Raw genomic sequence first — 22,940 nt, forward strand, 5'->3', positions numbered from 1 at the left:
GCTTAATTACTTAAAATCTCCCATCTTTAACTCTTTTTGCGTTTATACCCTAACCTAAAAAAAGGTCACATATACCCTTAACGTTGTCTTTTTGTTTGGCCTCTACCCTCGAGGTATTAAATTGAATGCAAAAAAGTTTAAAATAGTTCTTCATTTTTAACATATATTTTAATTAGACGTTAATGTTATTAATTATATAAAAAACACATTCTTCTTTAAAAATATCAATTATAATAATTATTTAATTTATATTACTTATCAATAATTTTTTATAAATAAAAACCCGTAAAAAAATTTCAATTTACATAAAACAAATAAAATATTTTCGTCGTACAATTTTTTTTTTGTCAACAATATATAAATATATAGAAGAATGACCATCCCATGAAGAAAACGAACACTCTTTAAACAAAATAAAATAATATCTTTTTGAAAAAATCGACCCACTGCTTTCTCCGGAGGACCCGCCCGTCCTCCTTCCATGGAGGAACAGAGATCCGTTCCTCCATGGAAGGAGGAACAGATGAAAGGAGGAACAACGATCTATTCCTCCTTCCATGGAGGAACATAAAGGAGGAGGAGCAGCTCCTCTTCCATGTCATTGTAATTAATGAATTTTTAAATTTAATTTTAAATACAATAAATGATGTGTTAATAAATGAATAAATTATTTATCATAATTATGCCATATGGCATATCATTTGTGGATGGTTCATAATTTTACGTGGTGGACTAGGTTACCATAAGAATTTCTCATTTTTTACACAACCTTTGAGGCTAAAAAGTAAGTTTAAAAAAGAAGATGCGAGTCATTAATCATGCAGTGGAGAATGGGGATATTCATGGAGTTAATTTTGGGGGAGGTATTCAAATATCTCACTTATTCTTTGCCGACGACAGCCTCCTTTTCGCTCAGGCCAACGTTAGAGAAGTCTCTAAGATCAGGGACCTTCTTCATGTTTATGCTAAAGCCTCTGGACAAGTCATAAACCTCCAGAAATCTGCTCTCTCTTTTGGTAAAGGCACTCCTATTCTTGTTAAATCAGAATTGCAGGATATCTTGCAGGTTCCTGTCGTCCAATGCCACGAGAGATACCTTGGGCTTCCATCCACAGTGGGAAGAAGGAAAGGCGAGAGCTTCAGGGCTATAAAGGATAGCATATGGAATAAACTACAAAGTTGGAAGGGAAGATTGTTCTCTAGTGGTGGGAGGGAGGTGTTGATCAAAGCCGTTGTTCAAGCAATCCCGAATTACTATATGAACTGTTTCAAGTTCCCAAAAGCTCTGATTGTGGAAATTGAAAAGTTGTGTAACCGTTTTTGGTGGGGGAGTGCTAATGGAAATAGAAAGATCCATTGGTCCAAGTGGGACCCTCTCTGCAAGCCCAAATGCCAAGGGGGTCTAGGGTTCCGAGACATGGAATGTTTTAATAAAAGCCTCTTAGCAAAGCAAGGGTGGCGAATATTATCACAACCAGAAAGTCTAGTGGCAAGACTCTACAAGCAAAAGTATTTCAGAGAGGGGGATTTCATGACTGCCAAGGTTCCAAGAAAAGCTTCATATCACTACTAGAAAACATGGAAATTGCGACGAACATTAGCGACGGATGGTAAATCCGTCGCTAATGTCACATATTGGCGACGGAATTAGCGACAGACACCATATCTGTCGCTAATTCGTCAAAAATTCAGGCGGGAGCAAGCCCGCCAAATTAGCGTCGGATATTCCGTCACTAATCCGTCGCTAAAAATGGCGGGCTTTGGAGGGAAAAATAGTGCGCCACATTTTCAGTGAAATTAGCGACGGATGAAAAGTATCCGTCGCTAAATGCCCTTGATAAGGAAACGCTCCGTTTCACTAGTCAACTTGGCGACGGATTGTTACTTCCGTCGCTAAATTTAGCGACGGAGGTAACAATCCGTCGCCAAGTTGACTAGTGAAACGGTGCGTTTATTTTGGTAAAGAGTTAGCGACGGATATTGCAATCCGTCGCTAACTTTTTACCCTACTTCAGAAACAGAACCGTTTCACTTTGCAGTTTAGAAAATATTTTTCTTCATTTCCGCCGCCGCCCCATTTTCCGGTTTCCTCCCGCCGCTCCATTCTTCAGTCTTCCTCCCACCGCTCCGTTCTTCGGTCTTTTCCACCGCTCCATTTCTCCACTCTTCCGCCCGCCGCTCCATTTCTTCATCCTTTTCATCTCGGTCTTCCTCCCGCCGCGTCCGTTCTTGCTGCCGCCGATCGCCGGAGAAAGGTTAGTGGTGTTTTATTTCACTTTTGTTATTTATTATATTTATATAAGTGATTTTAATAATTTGTTAAAAAAAAAAAGGAAACTGCCGCCTCCTTTCATCTCCCCCTCGCCGGCGCCGTTGCAGCTGCCGCCTCCTTTCATCCTCCGTCACCTATTTCCGCAGCCCCTTGAAAGGTTAGTATTTTTCTGAATTTAATTTAATTTATTGTTAATTTATATTAATTGTTTTCAATTAAATGATTAATTATATTGTTTTATTTATATTGATTAGGTTAAATTAGGTTAGTAAAATTAAATTAAGGTTAATTTTCTGTTTTTGTAAGTTATATTAAATTTATTTAGGGTTAGATTAGTTAAATTATAATTGTATTAGTTTAATTTTATTAGTTTAAGATTTGTTTTATAAATTAGGATTAATTTTTTAAAAATTATATTAAACTTTTTAATTTAGGGTTAGGTTAATATACATTATATTTGAATTGGTTTAATTTAATTAGTTTATGGTTTGGTTAATTAATTGGCTATTAATTATTTTATGTTTTTAAATTTTTTATTAAATTAGATTTAGTAATTTAAGTTATTTAAAATATTAATTGAATTAGGTTATATGTTAGGTGATTTAGGTTATATTTTAGGCTATTGTATAATGTTAGATTTAAATCTATATTCAAGTTAAAAACTTTGATGCGTATATTATATATAATTATTTAATTTGAATAATTCTGTTTATTATAATTAAGATTATTAACTAATAAAAATTGTATAAAATAAAAATTGTTATATTGATAATTAGGTTATTAGTTTAACTTAATTATATAATTAAATTGAATATTAGTAGTATGTTGGTTTGTGTATTGTAGTATGGTGGTTTGTGGATTGTAATTTGCTTGCAGGACTTCCCTGAAAAATGGGTGATGCTCATTTTTAGGGGAAGTGCTGCCCAATTTTTTCTAGAAATTTAATATATTTATTGCGTGATAGGTGTGATATCCGTTAGTGTGTTGCAGCGGCTCGACATTCTTTATTGTTCTTTTATATCTGTTGCGGTTCTGCTCTACAACAAGTAAGTACCGTTATTATTTTTATTTTTATTTTCATTTATAATTAATTAGTTAATTTATAAGCTGTTTAAACCTAAAATGACCTCGATTTTATTCCCACCGAATAAAATCGTAAACCTAGCCGTAGAGTTCCCGTCCCGTGTGTTCAAGCGATTGAACGACACGGGATTGTACAGTTTGTACAGTTCGCAAAACTGGTCCTCCCGTAACTCGATCACGAAAAATATATATGTCTAGTAGCGGTAGAAAAATATTCGGTTGTTTTCCAGCGTTTGTTCTCCGGGTGGATGTATAGTATATGTTATGTAACGCTTATTCCTCGCGGAATATATAATTAGCGTTACACCACATATGCTAAATATCGCACTGAAGGAGAACGACGCCGGAAGGCTGCCGAATATTTTCGCCGTTGCTAGGCATATATCGTGGCCGAGTTAAGGGGCGCCAGTTTTGCGAATGGGATAGGTCCATACCTTTAAAGCAGTCAATTACATTGACTTTGCTATTTTCGAGCGAAAACCCCTCCTAATTATCCGTGCTACAGAAATGGAATCAGACCGAAGTTGGATGTATAGGCGGCTCCAGGGCGGGTTGTTGTACCCAGGTTTTGACGAGCGCGTACAAGAGTTTGTGAATTTCGCCTTACGTCATCCTGCGTGTATGAGTGGGGCTGAGATTAAATGTCCTTGTCCTAGGACAGGATGTAAAAATACGAGTTATCGGGATGTCGAAACAGTCAAGCTTCACATTTTGCAGAAAGGGTTTGTCAAAGATTATCAAGTCTGGGTTTTTCATGGTGAGGGAAATGTTTTAAATCCCCGTCCCGTTGCAGAGCTACCGGAGTATGACGTTGACATGGAATATGAGGGGGGTGACGAGTTCAGCTCCGTTCAGAGAATGGTTATCGATGCTGCCGGTCCAGAAGTAGTGTTCACGGAGGAGGAACCGAATAATGAAGCGAAACATTTTTATGATATGATGCGGGCGGCCGAAGAACCTGTATGCCCCGGTAATAGCAAACACTCTCCCTTGTCTGCAGCTGCTAAAATGTTAGACATCAAATGTCGACATAGTGGGTCAGTAGCTTTAGTAGATGATGTGACCGAATTTATACAAGAGCTGCTCCCAGAGAACAACAAGATGCCAAAGAACTTTGCTGAAATCAAAAAGATAGTTAGAGGTCTTGGATTGCCGGTTGAAGTTATCGATTGCTGTTTTCGCAACTGCATGATTTATTGGGGGCCAGACGCGGAGTTAACACGATGCAAAATTTGCGATCACGAACGTTGGAAACCGCCCCCTAAAGGAAATTCTGTGAGACGACGAGTTAACGTCCCTTACAGGAAAATGTTTTATTTTCCTATAACTCCGAGACTGCAGAGGTTGTACGCTTCTATAGCCACCGCCAAGCATATGACGTGGCATGCAGAACACGAGATGGTTGATGGAAAAATGTGTCACCCGTCAGACTCTCCGGCGTGGAAACATTTCAGTGAATTGCATACAGAGTTTGCAGGAGAAATTCGAAACGTCAGACTAGGCCTGTGTACTGATGGGTTTCAACCATTTGGGGCCTTCGGGCAGAATTATTCATCATGGCCAGTCATTTTGACACCCTACAATCTCCCCCCAGGGATGTGTATGAAAGATGAGTTCATGTTTTTAACTGTTATTGTCCCTGGGCCTCGAAATCCTAAACACCAAATGGATATATTCCTGCAGCCGTTAATAGCTGAGCTGAACCAACTGTGGGAATTTGGAGTCCAGACATTCGACGTTCATAGGCGACAGAATTTTCAATTGAAAGCGGCACTAATGTGGACAATTAATGATTTTCCCGCGTATTCCATGTTGTCTGGCTGGAGCACATCTGGGAGATTGGCTTGCCCACACTGCATGGAAGATACCGCTGCTTTTACGCTTAAAGGGAGTAGAAAACAGTCGTGGTTTGATTGCCACAGAAAGTTCTTGCCTCGTGGTCACCCGTACCGTCGTAACACAACTCATTTCCGTAAAGGGAAAACCGTAAATCAAGAATTCAGACAGCCGAAAATCGGAGAAGAATTGCTGGCAGAGGTGGACAATCTGGGTTTTATGAAGGCATATGAAATTGGGGCTGAGAAAAATAATGCTGCAAAGTCGACAGATTATGGTTGGAATAAAAAAAGCATTTTTTGGGATTTGCCGTATTGGAAAACAAATCTCATTCGTCACAATCTCGATGTCATGCACATTGAGAAAAACGTATTCGACAACATTTTCAACACGGTACTAAATGTTCCCGGGAAAACGAAAGACCATGCAAAATCTAGGGAAGAGTTGAATGACATATGTGATCGGCCTGAGTTAGCAAAAGATCCGATAACTGGGAGATTTCCTAAGGCGATGTATGCTTTGGACAGGGACGGAAAAAAGGCTTTACTCGAGTGGATTAAGTTAATAAAGTTTCCAGATGGCTATGCGTCTAACTTGTCCAGATGTGTCGATACAATCAGTTTGAAGATGCATGGAATGAAAAGTCATGACTGCCACATTTTTATGCAAAGACTTCTGCCAATCGCTCTCCGTGAGTTATTACCGAAGGAAGTGTGGGAGCCTTTAACAGAGCTGAGCATCTTTTTCCGTGAGTTAACCTCCACGTCTCTAACAGAGAAAGATCTTGAACGTATGAGGCTGGAAATCCCAAAGATACTGTGCAAGCTAGAACATATTTTTCCGCCCAGCTTTTTTGACTCCATGGAACATCTACCCGTACATCTACCGTACGAAGCTATGATGGCAGGGCCGGTTCAGTATCGCTGGATGTACCCATTTGAAAGGTAATGTTACTGAATTTTCTCAATACTGTGTATAAACATGTAATGTTTGCTAACTGTGGCATGTGGAATCAGATATTTGAGAAAACTGAAAAAAAAAGTGTCCAATAAAGGGAGGGTAGAAGGAAGCATCAGTAGCGGATACTTGAATGAAGAAACCGCAAAATTTGCAGCTTATTACTTTTCAGAAGGTGACCCAATGATACCTGAGCGGCTGCAGAGAAATGAAGTTTGTGACATTGAAGTCGACGACAATGTTGACAGACTATCTATTTTCAAGCCTCACGGGCAATCAGTGGGTGCTTGTCGAAAGAGATATCTTGAAGATGCCGAGATTGTTGCTGCCCGGACATATGTTCTGTTGAATTGTTCAGAAATTGAAAATTACAGAGAGTAAGCTTTACTACAGATGTTAATGTAAATAATAATAACGATTCAGAGTCTAATTGTTGATTTCTTATTAACCTAAGGATTTTCGAAGGCGAGTTGCGGAGAGGAAACCCCGATATCAGCACCTCGCAAATTGAAGCAAAGTTTGAGAGTGACTTTGCCTACTGGTTTCAACAATATGTAAGTATTTTAAAAATTATATTTCGATTATTTCAGTATAAAGTTCCGATTTACAATACACTTTTACGCTACAGGTTCAAAATCCAACTGTCTGTAGTAATCCCTTCATTCTTAGTCTCGCCAAAGGACCTCTTAGATCAGTCAAAACATTTAAGGGGTACCGGGTAAACGGATTCAAGTTTCAGACTCAAGCGTATGGGGAGGAACAACTTACGATGAATAGTGGAGTCTGCGTGAAGGGAACTCAATATGTCGATAACGAAAATGACTTTTATGGAGTTTTGACAGACATAATTGAGTTGGAGTATCCGGCGCTTCCAATGAAGACGACTGTCTTATTTAAATGCGAGTGGTTCGACCCAGCGCACAATTCTGGCACAATTAGTAACAAAAAATACAACATGGTGGATATTAATAACAGAAAGAGATACAATAAGTATGAACCTTTCATCTTAGCCGAACAGGCCGATCAAGTTCATTACCTACCATATCCGAGTAAAAGAAGGGATAAATTAAATTGGTGGGCAGTTTGCAGAATAAAGGCACGATCAGAACTTGACATTCCCGAGGGGATTGTCCCGGCTTTTCAAGATGACATAGAAGAAAATCCTCTCATTGTTGCAACAGACGACAATCCGACATATTTAGCTGATCAAAATGGAGAAGCTGAAGAAGATGCGTTGTTTATGCCTCCTGAACAAGAAACAGAAGATGAGTTCATCGCATCCTCATCAGACGAAGATGAAAGCGAAGAGCTTTAGTAGTTTAGTAATTTTTTTGTATTACATTTTTTAAGTGTATACTCGTTGAATTTTAATTAATATTTATTAGTTTTATGTTTCACGAAATATTTCTTAATTTATATAATGTGTTGGTTGGTTGTGGAACATGTAAAATTGACGTATGTACAGGTATGAGGGGTCGAGGCAGTGGCTCAGGCCGTGGCACAGGCCGTGGCACAGGCCGAGGACGCGGACGAGGAGATGACCCTGTTGTTGGCGATACCGACGTTGCTGAGGAGCAACAACAGCTGGAGACCGGAGGACCTATTCAGCCTCGGCAGCAGCGTGAGCCTGGCGAGCCCCCGGCTATTCTGGACGACCAGGGCAGGGCGAGGGTTCACCCAGACCCTAGCAGGTTTGATTACTATTTAGTTTGTAATGATATCATAATATGTAATTAATTTATATGTAAACTAATTTATGCTAATCAAATCACAGGACTTTGTTGCTGGACTCAGGGCCGGTTTCTCGTGCCATCAGAGAGATTTTCAGGAAGTGCTGGTTCGAGACTGGCTATGCATGGCGTTTTCTGACTGCGGATCAGAGGGATTTCTATTTCCAGGAGTTCCAGGTAATTAAATTAAAGTTAATACATGTACGTATTGATTTTCGTGAAAAACTAACTCACATCATACGTTTTTACTGTTGCAGAAAGAATTCTGGTGGGATAGTTCTGTCTACAGCGACGAGCTCATCAGACAGGTCTTTATGACCCACGCAGCTACCCGCTACAAAGACAACGTCCATAAAATGAAGTCCAAAAAGCAGAAGCATCAATCTGTGGGCCAGGACATATGGGATGCCTGGAATGCCTTCTGGGACACAGAGGCGGAGAAGAAGAAGTCGGAGATAGCCCGGGCAAACCGGATGAGCGAGCCGGCGGGCGCCGGTACTGGACCGGTCCGTCATACCGGGGGATCCCGCTCAGCTCTCAAGCATATGGACGTGATGGTATGTTTCTAAATTCAGTAAGTAAAATTATGTTTTTTTTTATTTTCGAACTTATTTAATCATATTTTTTCTAATAGGCTAAGGAGCTCGGCCGGAAACCGAGTGCGACGGAGCTGTACACTCGCATTCACTCCACGAAGGGTGAGAAGAAGCCTGTAGACAAGCGGGCTCAGAACATGACTGTAAGTTCTTATAAATTCATAAATCTATTAATTAGATTTAGGCTTCAGTGATGAATATATATATTGTACTTGTTAAATATATTTGGATTAAATCTTTAAGTATATAAGTTGTGTAGACTTGACGTTTGTATACTTAATTAGATTGAAAGTGTTTGTTGTTTGGGTTATATATTGTAATTTTCTTGCAGGATTTCCCTGAAAAATGGGTGATGCTCATATTATAAAGGAAATGCTGCCGAAATTTCGTTAACAATTTGAATTACTTTTCATATGTTATGCTTTTTTATTTGTCATTAACCTGAACTGATATGTTTTTTAACTGTTTTGCAGGACGCTATTGCTGAGAGGCTGGCTGCTGCGACTCAGTCGCCGACCGGAGAGGGTAGCTCGACGAGTCCAGCTGAGGTGGATGAGACCCAACTGTTTCTGGACATCGAGGGTGTCAATAAGAAGCACCGCGTGTACGGTTTAGGGTCGGCGAGTAGCAGGTATGCGGCCCCCAGTAGCAGCAGGGCGCAACGAGGCAGCTCTTCTAGGTCGACACATCTTGCGGACGAGGACATCGAGTGCCGTGTGCAGACAGGCATTCAGGAGGGCCTGCGAGAGGTTGAGCAGAGGTTAGCGGAGCAAAATCGTCAACAGCTGGCAGAGCAACGGCGTGAGCACCAAGCGGCAATGGCCCAGCTTATCCGAGAGGAGATAGCAAGGATGATGCCTAATCTTCCTCCAGAGTATCAGCCACAGTTTCCCGCTCCCCCACCAGACCGTGATGACACTACAGATTTGTAGTGTCCTGTTAGATTAGGATTCAGAACTAATTATGTATTTTTTTTCTTTTAGACGACGTTATGTGTATTTTGATATTTATCTATATATTCAGTGTCAACTTTCTATTAATTGTTATCCGTAAATGAATTTTAATTACTGTATTTACCGGATTTGAAACGACAGGGAAAACAACTGCGAAAAATGGCATAAATCTGCCGAAAAAACATAAATTGGCGACGGATTTTAAATATTGGCGACGGATAAATCCGTCGCCAACTTGCCAAATCAGAGACAAACTTGGCTACTTTGGCGACGGATTTATCCGTCGCTACTTTGGCGACGGAGTTGGCGACGGATATATCCGTCGCCAAACGTGCCCAGTCTGTCTCCAAATTGGACAGTTTAGCGACGGATATATCCGTCGCTAATCCGTCGCGATTCGGTCTCAGCTTTGGTCTCAGCTTGAGACCATTTCGCGACGGTTTCTGGTGAATTTAGCGACGGGTTATCCGTCGCTAAATCTGCCACGGAATACAATTTTGGTCGCTAATTTGTTTTGCGACCAAAAATGTTGCGACGGACACAGTCCGTCGCAATTCCGTCGCTAACAGCAGTTAGCGACGGAATGTGGGGCATTAGCGACGGATTTATCCGTCGCTAATGCCCTGTTTTCTAGTAGTGATACACCTGGAGAAGTATAACATGGGCCAGAGATGTCCTTGAAGCAGGACTTCGGTGGAGAGTAGGGAATGAGGAGCGTATCAGGGTCTATTCAGATGGGTGGATCCCGAGAGAAAAGACTTTCAAAATATTCGAAGTACCAAGGTTGAACCCAAACCTGTTGGTAAAAGATCTTTTTCTAGAACAAGGAAACTGGAATGTAGAGCTGATCAGGGAATCCTTCTCGGAAGCGGATGCAGATTGTATCATGTCTATCCCTCTGTCCTTAACCAACCAACCTGACAGGCTAAAATGGCATTATGACAGACTGGGAACCTACAGTGTCAGGAGCGGGTATATGATGGCAAAAGAAATCTTTGAAAACCCTTCATCTTCTGAAGCTTCGGGGAACATGAGATGGTGGAAAACGCTATGGAAAATTCCTACCCCATCAAAGATCAAGATTTTTATATGGAGATGCTTTCATAATTGGCTGCCAGCCAAAACCAACCTAATCCAAAGAGGTCTGAAGATAGACAGTGTTTGCCCTGTTTGTCATAAGGAGAATGAAACGTTACTTCATACTTTTTGGTTCTGTAAAGCAGCCAGGAAGAGTTGGGACAGGTGGGAGATGGCAGGTGTTATCAAACCTCAACGGGCTTGGCAAATCAAGGAATTCTTGTTGCATGGCTTTCAGAACTTACAGAAATCGGACTTCACTATTTTTTGTGTAATGATTTGGCTGCTGTGGAGTAACAGAAACAACATTCTGTTTGGGTCAAGAACAAAACCGGGGGATAATGTCTTAGATTGGGCAATATCTTATATAGAGGAATACCACAAAGAAAGTGTGATTGGGAAAATAAAGAATGGGCAGGGTAGAAGACTTCAGCAAGATGCCATAGACCCAAGATGGATCCCACCCAGACGGGGAACTTTTTGCTTAAATGTGGATGGGGGCTTTGATCAGAGGAGAAAGAGATTTAGTACCGGGGCAGTGGTAAGAGATAGCAGTGGAACTGTGATGGTTGCAGGTTACAGGAACCACAATGGGAATGCCTCAGTTGAGGTGGGGGAAGCTTATGCAATTTGGGATGGCATTATTATGGCAAAGGAGGCAAATCTAATTCCTTTTGAAGTTAAGTCTGATTCGAAAGTGGTAATAGATGCCTTCACTAGCAGCTCTTTGTCGTGTAATGATGTCAGTCTTATTATTTCTGATTGTTGTAATCTGCTCAAGGAGGGAGATTGTTTAGGTTTTTCTTATTCTAATAGGAAAACAAATGTGGTAGCACATGAATTAGCTAGGAAAGGCCTAAGAGACTCTTTTGTGAGCTGTGTTTGGAAGGGAAATGTCCCTCCTGATATTCTAAACTATGTATTGGCTGATCATGCAGCTCTTTGTTAATGAAACTACTGGTTATTCTCAAAAAAAAAAAAAAGAAGATGCGAGGCAACTTTAAGCCTTATATTTTTCGAGAAAAATTAGTAACTACTTTGTCTCTTCAAATTGATTAGCATTATGATTTCTCTTCAATTGCACGTATAATGCAAGGTCTATTTATCAAATGAAATTCTTGACATTGTCTACATATTTTCTTTAAGGGGCCTCTATGTTTTTGCCAATCTCATGGTTCTTTGTGTTGCCTAGTGCAGAAGTTAATGCAGTTCCCTGAAATTCTCAAGACAATGCAAGATCCATGGATGTTTTGTGCATGGAATTCAATTATGCTTCCAGTAGACTAATAGTATATTGATATTGTGAACTTTTAAACAGATGACATATATATTTATTATTGTTCATTTTTAAGAATTTTTCACGTCGTATAGTAATAATTAAGCTGTCTTACAATTGAGTTATTTATTATCATCATCTATCACAACATTTCACATTTTTTATAAATTTTTCATTCTATAGCCGGTTTGCGTTTTATGTTTTATTTTTTATAAAAATAATGTCGTTTTTTGCCGTGCGAATGAACAAAACGACGTTGATGCTATATATGCCAAACAATAAAAAATTGAAAGAAAGTTCCTCAAAGTTGGTTAAAATGTCTTCAGCAGATCTCGAATATGTCTTTCAGAGTTTCTTACATTTACAGAGAAGGAAATCAAGTGGCTGATTTGATTGCGAAGCATGGAGTTTCAGCCGGGTCTTTTGTTTGGTGGGACTCGGCTCCCACTTTTTGTAACTCTTTTATTCAAAGAGATTTTAGTAGGCAGATTTCTTATAGATTCTGCTAATTTCTTGTTCCGTCATGTATGACATTTTTGGTTTTAATCATTTATGATATTTATGGATTTTTATAAGCGTGATGCATACGCTAAGAGTGTGTCAATCTAGTTGAGATGCTCATGTGCGATCCTGATTTCTAAAATCCAACTTTTCACTAAAAAAAGGTGAACCGTTTAGAAGATTGTGCTTAAATAAAAAAAACACAAAAAATCATGACATTAACCCTACGATTTACATAAGCAAATCACAGTTGCAAATAGCATAAGTGGGTGCTAGAACTTTCTTGCTCTCGCATATATTCTAAACTTATTTTTGAAATTCATTAAATTTAATCTAAACAATGACATTAATAAAAAAACTTTAAGAGCTCAAAGAACCGAGCTCAATAACTAAAAAATGTACCATATCTGAATCTAAATGGGGTTCGCGGGAGTTTGATGAGACAAACTAGTTACCTTTTTCTCGAAAAATATAAGTCTTAAAATCGCCGGAGAGACGATTGTAAAACATCTCAGATTGATACGTTCTGACTTCTTCGTCGGACTTACTCTTAGCCAAAAAAGTTGTGCGATAAATGGTAAAGCAGCAAGTATTCGACTTCAAAATTCTCACAAGTTCCAAGTCCGCATTGTTTTGGTGATTATGCTGGTTAATGGCCAACTCAAGGGCCTTTTTGCAGCCGGGGAGATGGTAAGCAGTGGGATCATCAACGTCTACCGGAAAAACCTTGCCGTAAAATGAAATTGCGGGGAAGGTGGTGACGTCGAAACCATCGGATTCATCGAATTGGCTTCTGTATTCTTTGTATTTTTTTTCTGTCTTCGTCGTTCTTAAACTCCTTATCCTCGCTGCTATTTCCATCGGAAAAGTGTCTCCCTTCAAATACAACCCAGGTTCCCGATCCATCATCGGAATCATCATCATCGCCGGCAGCACCTTCATCGCCCACCTCAAGGCCCTTTAGTTTCTTCAAAGGTGATGGTGATTCTTCTATTGCAATATCGCCATTTTTGGAACCCATCGCCGATCGATTTCTTTCGAAAACTAACCCTGAATTTTATTCAACAAAACCTAATTTAAACAATGCCCGTAATTTACAAATCTACCCCAGTTTTGTGCATCTTATTAACTAAGTCTCCATGTATTCTTAAACACATACTAATATCTTAAAAAAACTCCTACTTTTTTCAATTATATCCTAATGTTCATAAGTAATCAATTTTATTGTATTTTGCATTTTTTCGTTTTAATTATATCTTAATTTTTAAATTTATAATAATTTTTTTTACTTTAAAAATGAAATCATTCAAATAATTAAGTTTAAGACTAAAATTATATTCTTTTATTGAAAAAAGTATAAATACATCTTTAATCTTTAATAACTAACAAATGAATCTATTCAATGCTTAGAGTACTTTGAAATAAAAAAAAATATAAAATAGAGTGAAACTGACCATTTTCAACGTAATGGTATAACTGAAAAGATGATAAAAAGTCAGAATTTTTTTAAGGAATTAGCCCATTTTTAAATGAAGAAAGGATTAACACTTAACACGACAACATGACACTCAAACTGCTTTCTCGGATAATATAAGTTTATTTTACAACAATTTGTTCAACTATTTATTGATAAATTTTACATTAATAAGATATTCAAATTTCATTAATAAGTAACAATTAAATACTAAAATTATGTTTTTAATAAAAAAAATGTATTTGGATTATCATTTTTTAGGCTAATAATCACCCATGGCCCCTCAATTTTAGGGGTACGGGCGCTAAACCCCCTGATGTTTAAAAACGGGCACTAAACCCCCTGATGTTTAAAAACGGGCACTAAACCCCCTAAGCTTTGAGTCGGCGCTCACAAAACCCCCTAAGCTCCACTACTAAAATACAGTAATTTACCGACGGAATTTAGCGACGGATTGTAAATCCGTCGCTAAATTACTTTTACCGACGGATTTGGCGACGGAACCAATATTCCGTCGCCAAATCGCTAAATTGAAATGGCGGGAGCTTCCCCGCCATTTTCGACGACCAAATTAGCGACGGATTGTAAAATCCGTCGCTAATTTGGTTCAACTTAGCGACGGATGGAAGAATCCGTCGCTAAGTAAAATGACTTTGGCGACGGATTTTTCAATCCGTCGCTAAAATGTCAGCTAAGTGAAACGCACCGTTTCACTTAGCACTTAGCGACGGAATATTCATTTTAGCGACGGATTAGAATCCGTCGCTAAAATTCAATTAATAACCGATCCCCTTTCTTCTTCCCCCCATTTATTTTCTTTTCCAAATTGCAGAGCCCTTTCTTTTCTTCCCCGCCGCCCCCATCTTTCCCCTCCTCCGGTCTGCCATTTTTCCCTCCTCTGCTGCCGCCATCTTTCCCTCCTCTCCCACGCCATTTTCCCCTCCTCTGCTGCCGCCATCTTTCCCTCTCTTTCCCCTCTCCTCTCCGCTGCCGCTGCTGCCGTTGCCGTTTGTAGCCGCTGCCGCCTGTAACCGTTGCCGCCGTCGTGGACTACAAATCGCTGCCATCTCTTCTTATTCCGGTAAGTTTTCTCTCTTTTCTTTTCTTTTACTTGTTAATTATATATTTTAGATGTTAATTTTTTTTTAAAACAGTCCACTCCTCCATTGCCTCCATCTGCCGACCTCCGACCGCCGCTTGGATCGCCGACCATCGCCTCCGCCTCAGCCTTCTGTTGACAGTGAGTATGTGGTGTTTTTTTATAATTTATTTGTTATTATTTTAATTATAAATTAGGTTAGATTATGATAATTATTAAGTTTATTTAGGTTAATATATTATGTTAATTTATTAATTATTAGGTTAGATTATTAAAAGTAGGATATATAATTGTAATTTCAATTAATCTTAACAAAGTTTAGATTATTCAATTATAAATTAGGTTATTTTATTGTTAATTATAGGATAATTAATAATTACTATAAGATTAATTATTAAGTTAATTTATTTTTATTTACATTAGGTTAATGTGTTTTATTAGACTATATATAATTGTAATCTTAGGCAAGTTAAATTGTTTATTAGTAATGATAGGTTAATTTGTTTAGGTTTACTGTACTTTTGGTGTCTTATATTAAATTTGTTAAATAGTTTGTCGTGATTTTGATAGTTAATTAGATTATTAATACTAAATTATCAAATAAATTTAGGTTAATCGGTATGAATAGGTTGGGTTAATTGGTATGATTTGTGTGTTGGATTTTTTTTAAAATGTATTATTTACTTGCAGGCTTTCCCTGAAAAATGGGTGATGCTCATTTTTAGGGGAAGTGCTGCCCAATTTTTGTAAAAAAATTATAAATATTTAGTTTAATCTTAAATTAGAAACATTTGTAGTATTCTAAAAAAATGATTTGAAACTATTATTATAGGTTTGTGTGTTGGCGATTCTTGAGATAGCCGATCGATATTTTTAGTTCGACTTTCCCCTATTTGTTGCGGTTCTGCCCTGCAACAAGTAAGTACCATTGTTTATTTTTTTTTTAATTTTTTTAATTTGTTTAATTACAATATACTGAATTAACTTAAACAAAAAAAATGATTTTATTCACACCGAATAAAATCTCACCTAGCCGTAGAAAACCCGTCCCGTGTCCTCAAGAGATTGAACGACACGGGATTGTACGTGTGTACAGTTCGTAAAACTGGTGTCTACGTAATTCGATCACGGAAAAAAATATATGTGTAGATGCGGTAGAAAAATATTTGGTAGTATTTCCGTCGTATGTTCTTCGGGTGGCTATCTAGTATATGCCGTGTAACGCTATTTCCTAACGGAATATGTATTTGGCGTTATTCAGCATATATTTGATAATGCACTTGGAGAACTGCGCCGGAAGACTGCCAAATATTTTTCTCCGTATTTACGCATATATCGTGATCGTATTAAGTAGACCCAGTTTTGCGAATGGGATAGGGCCCTACCTTTTTAAGCGGTCAATTGCATTGACTTTGCTGTAACCGAGCAATAAACCCACCTAAATGTCCGTGCTACAGAAATGAATTCAGATCGCAGTTGGATGTATAGTGGGAGACTGGTCAGAGGATTGTTGACTGAAGGGTACATCAGTAACGTTAGGGAGTTTTTGAACTTTGCTGTGCAACACCCCGAGTGTATGAGCGGGGCTCAGATAAAATGCCCTTGCCCTAAACCCAAATGCCGGAACACTGCTTTTCGAACTGTTGACGAAGTGGAGTTTCATCTCTACACAGACGGGTTTGTGAGTAATTACCACGTCTGGACTCACCATGGTGAGGAAAATAGGAGGGTCGAGGTGCCTGTTAATGTTCTGCAAGCGGACAACATGTGGGAGCATAGAAATGAAGACGAGGGTTGCAGTTCATTCCAGAGAATGGTTACTGATGCGGGTGGTCCCGAAGTTTGGACAGAAGAGCCTCCGAATGCAGAAGCTCAGAAGTTTTATGATATGATGCGTGCGGCCGAAGAACCCATATGGCCTGGGAATGACAGACACTCCGCTTTGTCTGCAGCCGTAAAATTTTTAGAATTCAAGTGCCGATTTCAAGCGTCTGACGGTCTGATGAATGAAATGAGCGAGTTTGTACATCAGCTGTTGCCTAAAGACAACAAGTTAGCCAAAAATTCGTACAGCATTAAAAAGCTAGTCAGAGGGCTTGGGCTTCCAGTTGAGGTGATTGACTGCTGTAAAAATATGTGTATGATATACTGGGGTGACGATGCGGGTTTGACTTTGTGTAAAGTATGCGGGCATGACAGGTGGAAACCAGCTACTGCGGGTAATTCAAAAAGAAGAAAGACGAATGTGCCTTATAAAAAAATGCATTATTTTCCTTTAACTCCGAGGCTGCAGAGGTTGTACGCTTCTAGGGCAACAGCTAAACATATGAGGTGGCACGCCGAGCACGAGATGGAGAATGGTGTGATGAATCATCCGTCTGACTCGCCAGCTTGGAAACACTTTTCGGAGTTACATCAAGATTTTGCAGCAGAAGTTAGAAATATCAGATTGGGGTTGTGTACGGATGGGTTTCAACCATTTGGTGCATTTGGGCAACAATACTCGTCATGGCCGGTAATTGTGACTCCGTATAACTTGCCTCCTGGCATGGCCATGAAAGACGAGTTCATGTTTCTAACGGTTCTTGTTCCCGGACCCAATAGTCCAAAAGGCAGTTTGGATATTTTCCTACAGCCGCTAATAGCAGAACTGAACCATTTGTGGGAATTTGGGACGCGGACATATGACATTCATAGGCGGCAAAATTTTCAATTGAAAGCCGCTCTTATGTGGACGATCAATGATTTTCCGGCTTATTCAATGCTGTCTGGATGGAGCACATCGGGTAAACGGGCATGTCCTCACTGTATGGAAGAAACTGATGCAATTACCCTTCCGAAGAGTGGTAAACAATCGTGGTTTGATTGCCACAGAAAGTTCTTACCACCTGAACATTCGTACCGTAATAACACTACGGATTTTAAAAAGGGCTACAAAGAAAGAAAATCATTCAGGGGATACAGAACTGGAGAGGAAATTGAACAAGAGATTGATAGCCTTGGTTTTAAAAAGGCATACGAGGTTGGAGCTCAGGAGACGAATGCTCATAAATCAAAGCATCATGGGTGGCATAAGAAAAGCATATTTTGGGATTTGCCGTATTGGAAAACGAATATGATTCGTCATAATCTGGATGTCATGCATACTGAGAAAAATGTATTTGACAACATTTTCAATACAGTGCTTAAGTAGTTCAATAGTTTGAATATAATATCTCAATTGTTTGAAACACGTAATTTATTTTATTTGAATTAGGTATTTTTGTTGTTCCTTTGAATTAAGTGGTTTGGTTGTTGATATGTGCTAGTTTGTACAATTTGAAGTTTGCAGGATTTCCCTGAAAAATGGGTGATGTTCATTTTATAAACGAGATGCTGCCGAATTTTTATTAGAAATAACGTTTAAGTTGTTTGAAACATGTAATTCATATGAAACTAATTGGTTTAAATTATTATTGTAGGAGCGTTTTGAGCAGGAGATGTTGGCCGCTACACAGACAGCCGAGGGGAGTACAGCATCTACCCCAGTGGATCCGGACGAAGTTTATCTTGCTGTTGAGGGGGTGAGGAAGCGGCGTATCTACGGATTAGGCTCAGTTGGTTCTGAGTACGTAGCCTCGCAGCGGGGTACTTCTAGTAGACGACCCGGCAGCTCCTCTCAGACCATGTCGCCAGCCGACGATGCGAGGTTCCGCACTGATCTCATCGCTCAGTTTGCGGATACGATCCGTGATCAAGTCCAGATTGCGGTTGCAGCGGCGATGCAGCAGATGCAGCAGCGGGCCCCGGGAGATGTTTTACCCACTCCTCCACCACCGCCTCCACCACCGCCTCCACCGGCTACTGATGACGTTGTCCCAGATGACGACGTCACAGATTTGTAGTACTGTAGTGTAGGGACGTTTTTGATATACAATTTTCATGTATCGTACGTTATATATATATATAATATTTATGATATTTTCGGTGTTTTTATAATTTGCGTCAATTTATGCGTATTTAAACAGGGTATGCATTCATTTAAAAAGCCAAAAAATCAAAAAAATTATGCTTGATTTTTGTCAATTTCCCGACGGATTTGTCCGGATTAGCGACGGATAAAGTCCGTCGCTAAACCCAATCATAAAATTAAAATACGTCGCCAAAACTGTCGCCATTTGGCGACGGACTTTGGCGACGGATTTAAATCCGTCGCCAAATGGCGACGGATTCAAATCCGTCGCCAAATGGCGACGGATTCAAATCCGTCGCCAACTCCGTCTTGGAACGTCGCCAAACGCGTCGCCTGGCGACACGTTTGGCGACGGACCTTTGCCATTTGGCGACGGATTTTTCCGTCGCCAAATGGCGACGGATTGTTTTGTGGCGTCGCTAATGTATTTAGCGACGCCACATTTCCCGACGGATTACGTCCGTCGGGAAATCCGTCGGGAAAGCAATTCCCGACGGATATGGGCTTTTTAGCGACGGAAAAATCCGTCGCTAAAAAGCTCCATTTTAGTAGTGCTCCAAATATGACGAAAATACCCCTGGCGCCGTTTTTTCAGTCAGTTCTCAGTCTTAAAAAAAAAACTGACACTGCCATCTAATCTGACACGTCAGAAATATACCTTAAAAATTTCAAACACCCAAAATACCCTTACTTTAATTTAGAAAAAGAAAAAAAAAAACAAACCAACCCAATCTAATCTAACCATTTGATTAACCACAACAACCAACCCAACCAGCACTCCCACCCAACCACCGCCGCCACCCTACCACCGCCGGAAAATTTTTCCGGTCATCTTCTCCGAGCGGAAAATGACCGGAAAAATTTTCCGGTCATCCCTAAGCAAGGATCTGTTCTTGAAACAGATCCTTGCCGGATCTGTTCCAAGAACAGATCCGACTGGGATCTGTTCTTGGAACAGATCCGGCCAGTCGGGGATCTGTTCCAAGAACAGATCCGGCAAGGATCTGTTCCAAGAACAGATCCTTGCTGCTGTTCTTGGAACAGATCCTTGCCTGGATCTGTTCCCGGATGACCGGAAAATTTTTCCGGTCATCTTTCACTTGAAGAAGATGACCGGAAAATTTTCCGGCAGTGATGTGGCGGAGGTGGTTGGGTTGGGGTGGTTTGGGTTAGAACAGGTGGTTGGATTTTGGGTTGAGTTTTTTTTTTATCAGATATTATATTTAGGGGTGTTTTGGGTATTTTTAGTTTTTTTTGTCTTTTGATGACGTGTCAACTGGCACATGGTGTCAGTCAATTTTTTTTTTTTTAAAGACAGCCGCCAAATAAAAGACGGCACAAAGGGTATTTTCGTCCAAAAGGGCCATGGTGAGCGCCGACACAAAGTTTAGGGGGTTTAGCGCCCATTTTTTAATAATAATAGCATAATTTTTCATCAAAAATTATTATTATTATTATTATTTATGTTTTTATTTGATTTATATTTAACAATTTTTTTAAAAAAATTATTGAATAAAATTTATTATTATGATAGTACTAAAATAATTTATTAAATACAATTTATTACTATTATGTAACTTAGATTTTTTCTAATTATTGACTAATTTGTTACTGAAATAAGTTGGGAGATTATAAAGCTTATTTGATTGAAAATTCACGTGATTATGACGGAAGCAAGGGAGTAGATATATGCATAACGTTGTGTTATTTTAGTAATCACGTCCAATCGCATGGCATGGATCAATGACGGCTTAGGGTTTTTTGTTTTGTTTAACGGAATAGATCGACAATGGCTTCTGATGAGCAGTTATTGTTGGAATTAATTAATAAAGTGATTAATTATTCCATTATTGTTCTTTAACGATTAAGCCAATATGTTGAGAATAGAAGAATCGTGACTTTTGGTCAAGGGTTGCGACTTTTGAGAAAAGGTGTGACTTTTGATCAAAGGGTGTGTGTTTAATCAAGTATCGCAACCTTAAAGAAACAACACCAATTGTTCTATAAATAGAGGATCAACATCATTAATTCATAAGTTAATTTTTTGATTGATTTCTCATATTCTCTACACTTTTCTAGAAACATATTCTTACCTATTGTTGGATTATCATTTTGTCTTGTGCAAATTCAACTAGGCTTGTCTTATCTTGGGTATTCTTGCGTGTAGACTCTAAGACATTTAAGAGTGCTCGAAATACTATTAGGAAAGCGGATGAGCGATTCAAGCCTTGATACTTTTAATTTACAAGAATTATCTAACAGTTATTTGACGGTAGCCGATCACCTTTGAAAACGACAAAGCTGGAAGCCGAGGTCGAAGGGGGCGCTGAAGCTGTTGCTGCAGATGATGAGGCGGAAGACCAATGCCCACACATTTGCAACGATTGGGAGAATTGTGGTATGCAATGTGACGACCCAGAAGAAAATAGACAATTCCGATTATACCGTCGCCAATACCATGAATCGGCCGGTGTAAAGCTCTTGAATATTTTCGCTGTTTTTTTCTACGTATGGCAGCCTCTTTTTTTTTGCCAATCTCATGTTTTTTGTGTTGCCTGGTGCAGTAGCTAATGCAGCTCCCTGAAATGCTAGATTCATGGGTGTTTTGTGCATGAAATTTCATTAAGCTTCAAGTAGACTAATTTTATGGATGTTGTAAACAGATGGCAACTATATTCATTTGTGTTATGATTTTAATTTCTGCAACTTTACTTAAGATATTTTTGAGTTATGAGTTGGAAAAATGCACTCTTTAAACAAGGTGATGTCTTGTAGTAATTATTAATCTAATTTACAATTACATTGTTGTCACTATATATCCCAATTTTTTTCATTTTTTTCTTGATTTATATAACAAACTACAAAATGCCTAATCTAACATTCCATATCTTTCCAAACTTTACATTCCATAGCCTTATTATGCTTTATTTTTTTTGTAAAAATAATATTGTTTTTAAGAATATGAATGACCAACAACATCGTTTTAGACATTTATGCTATATATGCTAAATAATACAATGTTAGAATATTAGGTGAAACGTTTTGAAATTGTCCTTAAACAGAAAAAAAAGTTGTTATATATATAGTGATATTAGCCTTTTACAATTTACATTAGTAAATCATGATTGAAAATAGCGAAGTGGGTGCTAGAACTTTCTTGCTCTTGCACATATTTTAATTTTTTTTTTGAATTCATTAAATTTATTAAAAATTTAATCAAAACAAGTATATTAATAAAAAACTTCAAAAGAGTTTGAAAATCAAATTTGACGGTATGACACAGAACAAAAATGCCTTGCCTGATTAACTGAATGTGGAGCTCATAGATGTTTGATTGCATAGGGTTCTAATTGTATGAGCGGGTGATATAATTGAATACCATCACCCGCTCATACCTTTTAGATAGCGTAGTAATGTTTTAATATATGACCATTACGGGACGATGCATAAACTGAATAATCAGTGAATACTAAAAACTACAGACCGCAACTCTGTAATCACTGGCATTTGAAAAGGGACTAAAATATCGAAGAAGTTTTAGGATATTAAACTTTTTTTAAAATAATAATTAACTTTTCTGCAATTTGAATATCAATTGGATCTATATTTGTACTTATATAATTTATAAATTTTTGAAATCCATATCAAAAAAAAATTTAAAATTGTCTTTTGACATTATTAAAATTAAGAATTTATGTTAATGTGTTTATTTGACCTGCAAACACATATTTCAAAGGCCAAATTCATTTAGAGGTCCCTGTATTTTTTTTTCGAGAGGTCCTTATATTTCAATTTTATATTACTTGGTCCCTGTACTTACTTATTTTTTTAATTTTTATGTCCTTTTGTGTGGATGAAGGAAAAAAAGTTATAAATAGAGGGACCTGAAAAAACTACAAAGGACTTGAAAATCGAAAAATAGGTAAGTAGAGAAATTAAATAATACAAAATTGAAGTATAAAAATTTCCGGAAAAAAGGATTAAAGTACAAGGACTTTTAAATGGGTTTAGCATATTTCAAAAGACTAGTTTCGCATTACGTGCTACGCACGTGGCTCGTAATATGACTCGTCGATGTATATGTTAGTTAATTCAGAGCATTTTTTATTTATAGTTGGTATTAAATTAGTTAGA

At 38.5% G+C, this 22,940-nt stretch overlaps 2 protein-coding genes across 2 annotated transcripts; both read left to right on the plus strand.

Moving 5' to 3' along the window:
* Positions 1-3,242: 3,242 nt before the first annotated feature.
* On the plus strand, positions 3,243-9,514 carry LOC130014902 (uncharacterized). Its single transcript, XM_056103919.1, has 6 exons — positions 3,243-3,318; positions 7,614-7,839; positions 7,923-8,055; positions 8,136-8,435; positions 8,513-8,617; positions 8,948-9,514. Exons 2-6 carry the CDS (start codon positions 7,616-7,618, stop codon positions 9,404-9,406), a joined length of 1,221 nt encoding a protein of 406 aa, XP_055959894.1. The 5' UTR covers positions 3,243-3,318; positions 7,614-7,615; the 3' UTR covers positions 9,407-9,514.
* Positions 9,515-16,313: 6,799 nt separating this feature from the next.
* LOC126661478 (uncharacterized) lies at positions 16,314-18,738 on the plus strand. The gene is made up of 4 exons (XM_050355333.1): positions 16,314-17,036; positions 17,148-18,035; positions 18,186-18,203; positions 18,316-18,738. The coding sequence occupies exons 1-4, from the start codon at positions 16,314-16,316 to the stop codon at positions 18,736-18,738; spliced, it is 2,052 nt and encodes a 683-aa protein (XP_050211290.1).
* Positions 18,739-22,940: the final 4,202 nt, after the last annotated feature.

Source organism: Mercurialis annua, linkage group LG8, assembly GCF_937616625.2.
Source record: "Mercurialis annua linkage group LG8, ddMerAnnu1.2, whole genome shotgun sequence".
NCBI classification, from domain to species: Eukaryota; Viridiplantae; Streptophyta; class Magnoliopsida; order Malpighiales; family Euphorbiaceae; genus Mercurialis; species Mercurialis annua.

Bases quoted from the DNA above. Each gene is read 5' to 3' on its own strand.
- LOC130014902 (XM_056103919.1), top strand. From the start codon at position 7,616: ATGAGGGGTCGAGGCAGTGGCTCAGGCCGTGGCACAGGCCGTGGCACA. The intron at 7,840-7,922 runs GTTTGATTACTA...ATCAAATCACAG, and splicing joins GTTCACCCAGACCCTAGCAG to GACTTTGTTGCTGGACTCAG. The intron at 8,618-8,947 runs GTAAGTTCTTAT...ACTGTTTTGCAG, and splicing joins AGCGGGCTCAGAACATGACT to GACGCTATTGCTGAGAGGCT.
- LOC126661478 (XM_050355333.1), top strand. From the start codon at position 16,314: ATGAATTCAGATCGCAGTTGGATGTATAGTGGGAGACTGGTCAGAGGA. The intron at 17,037-17,147 runs GTATGCGGGCAT...CCGAGGCTGCAG, and splicing joins CGGGTTTGACTTTGTGTAAA to AGGTTGTACGCTTCTAGGGC.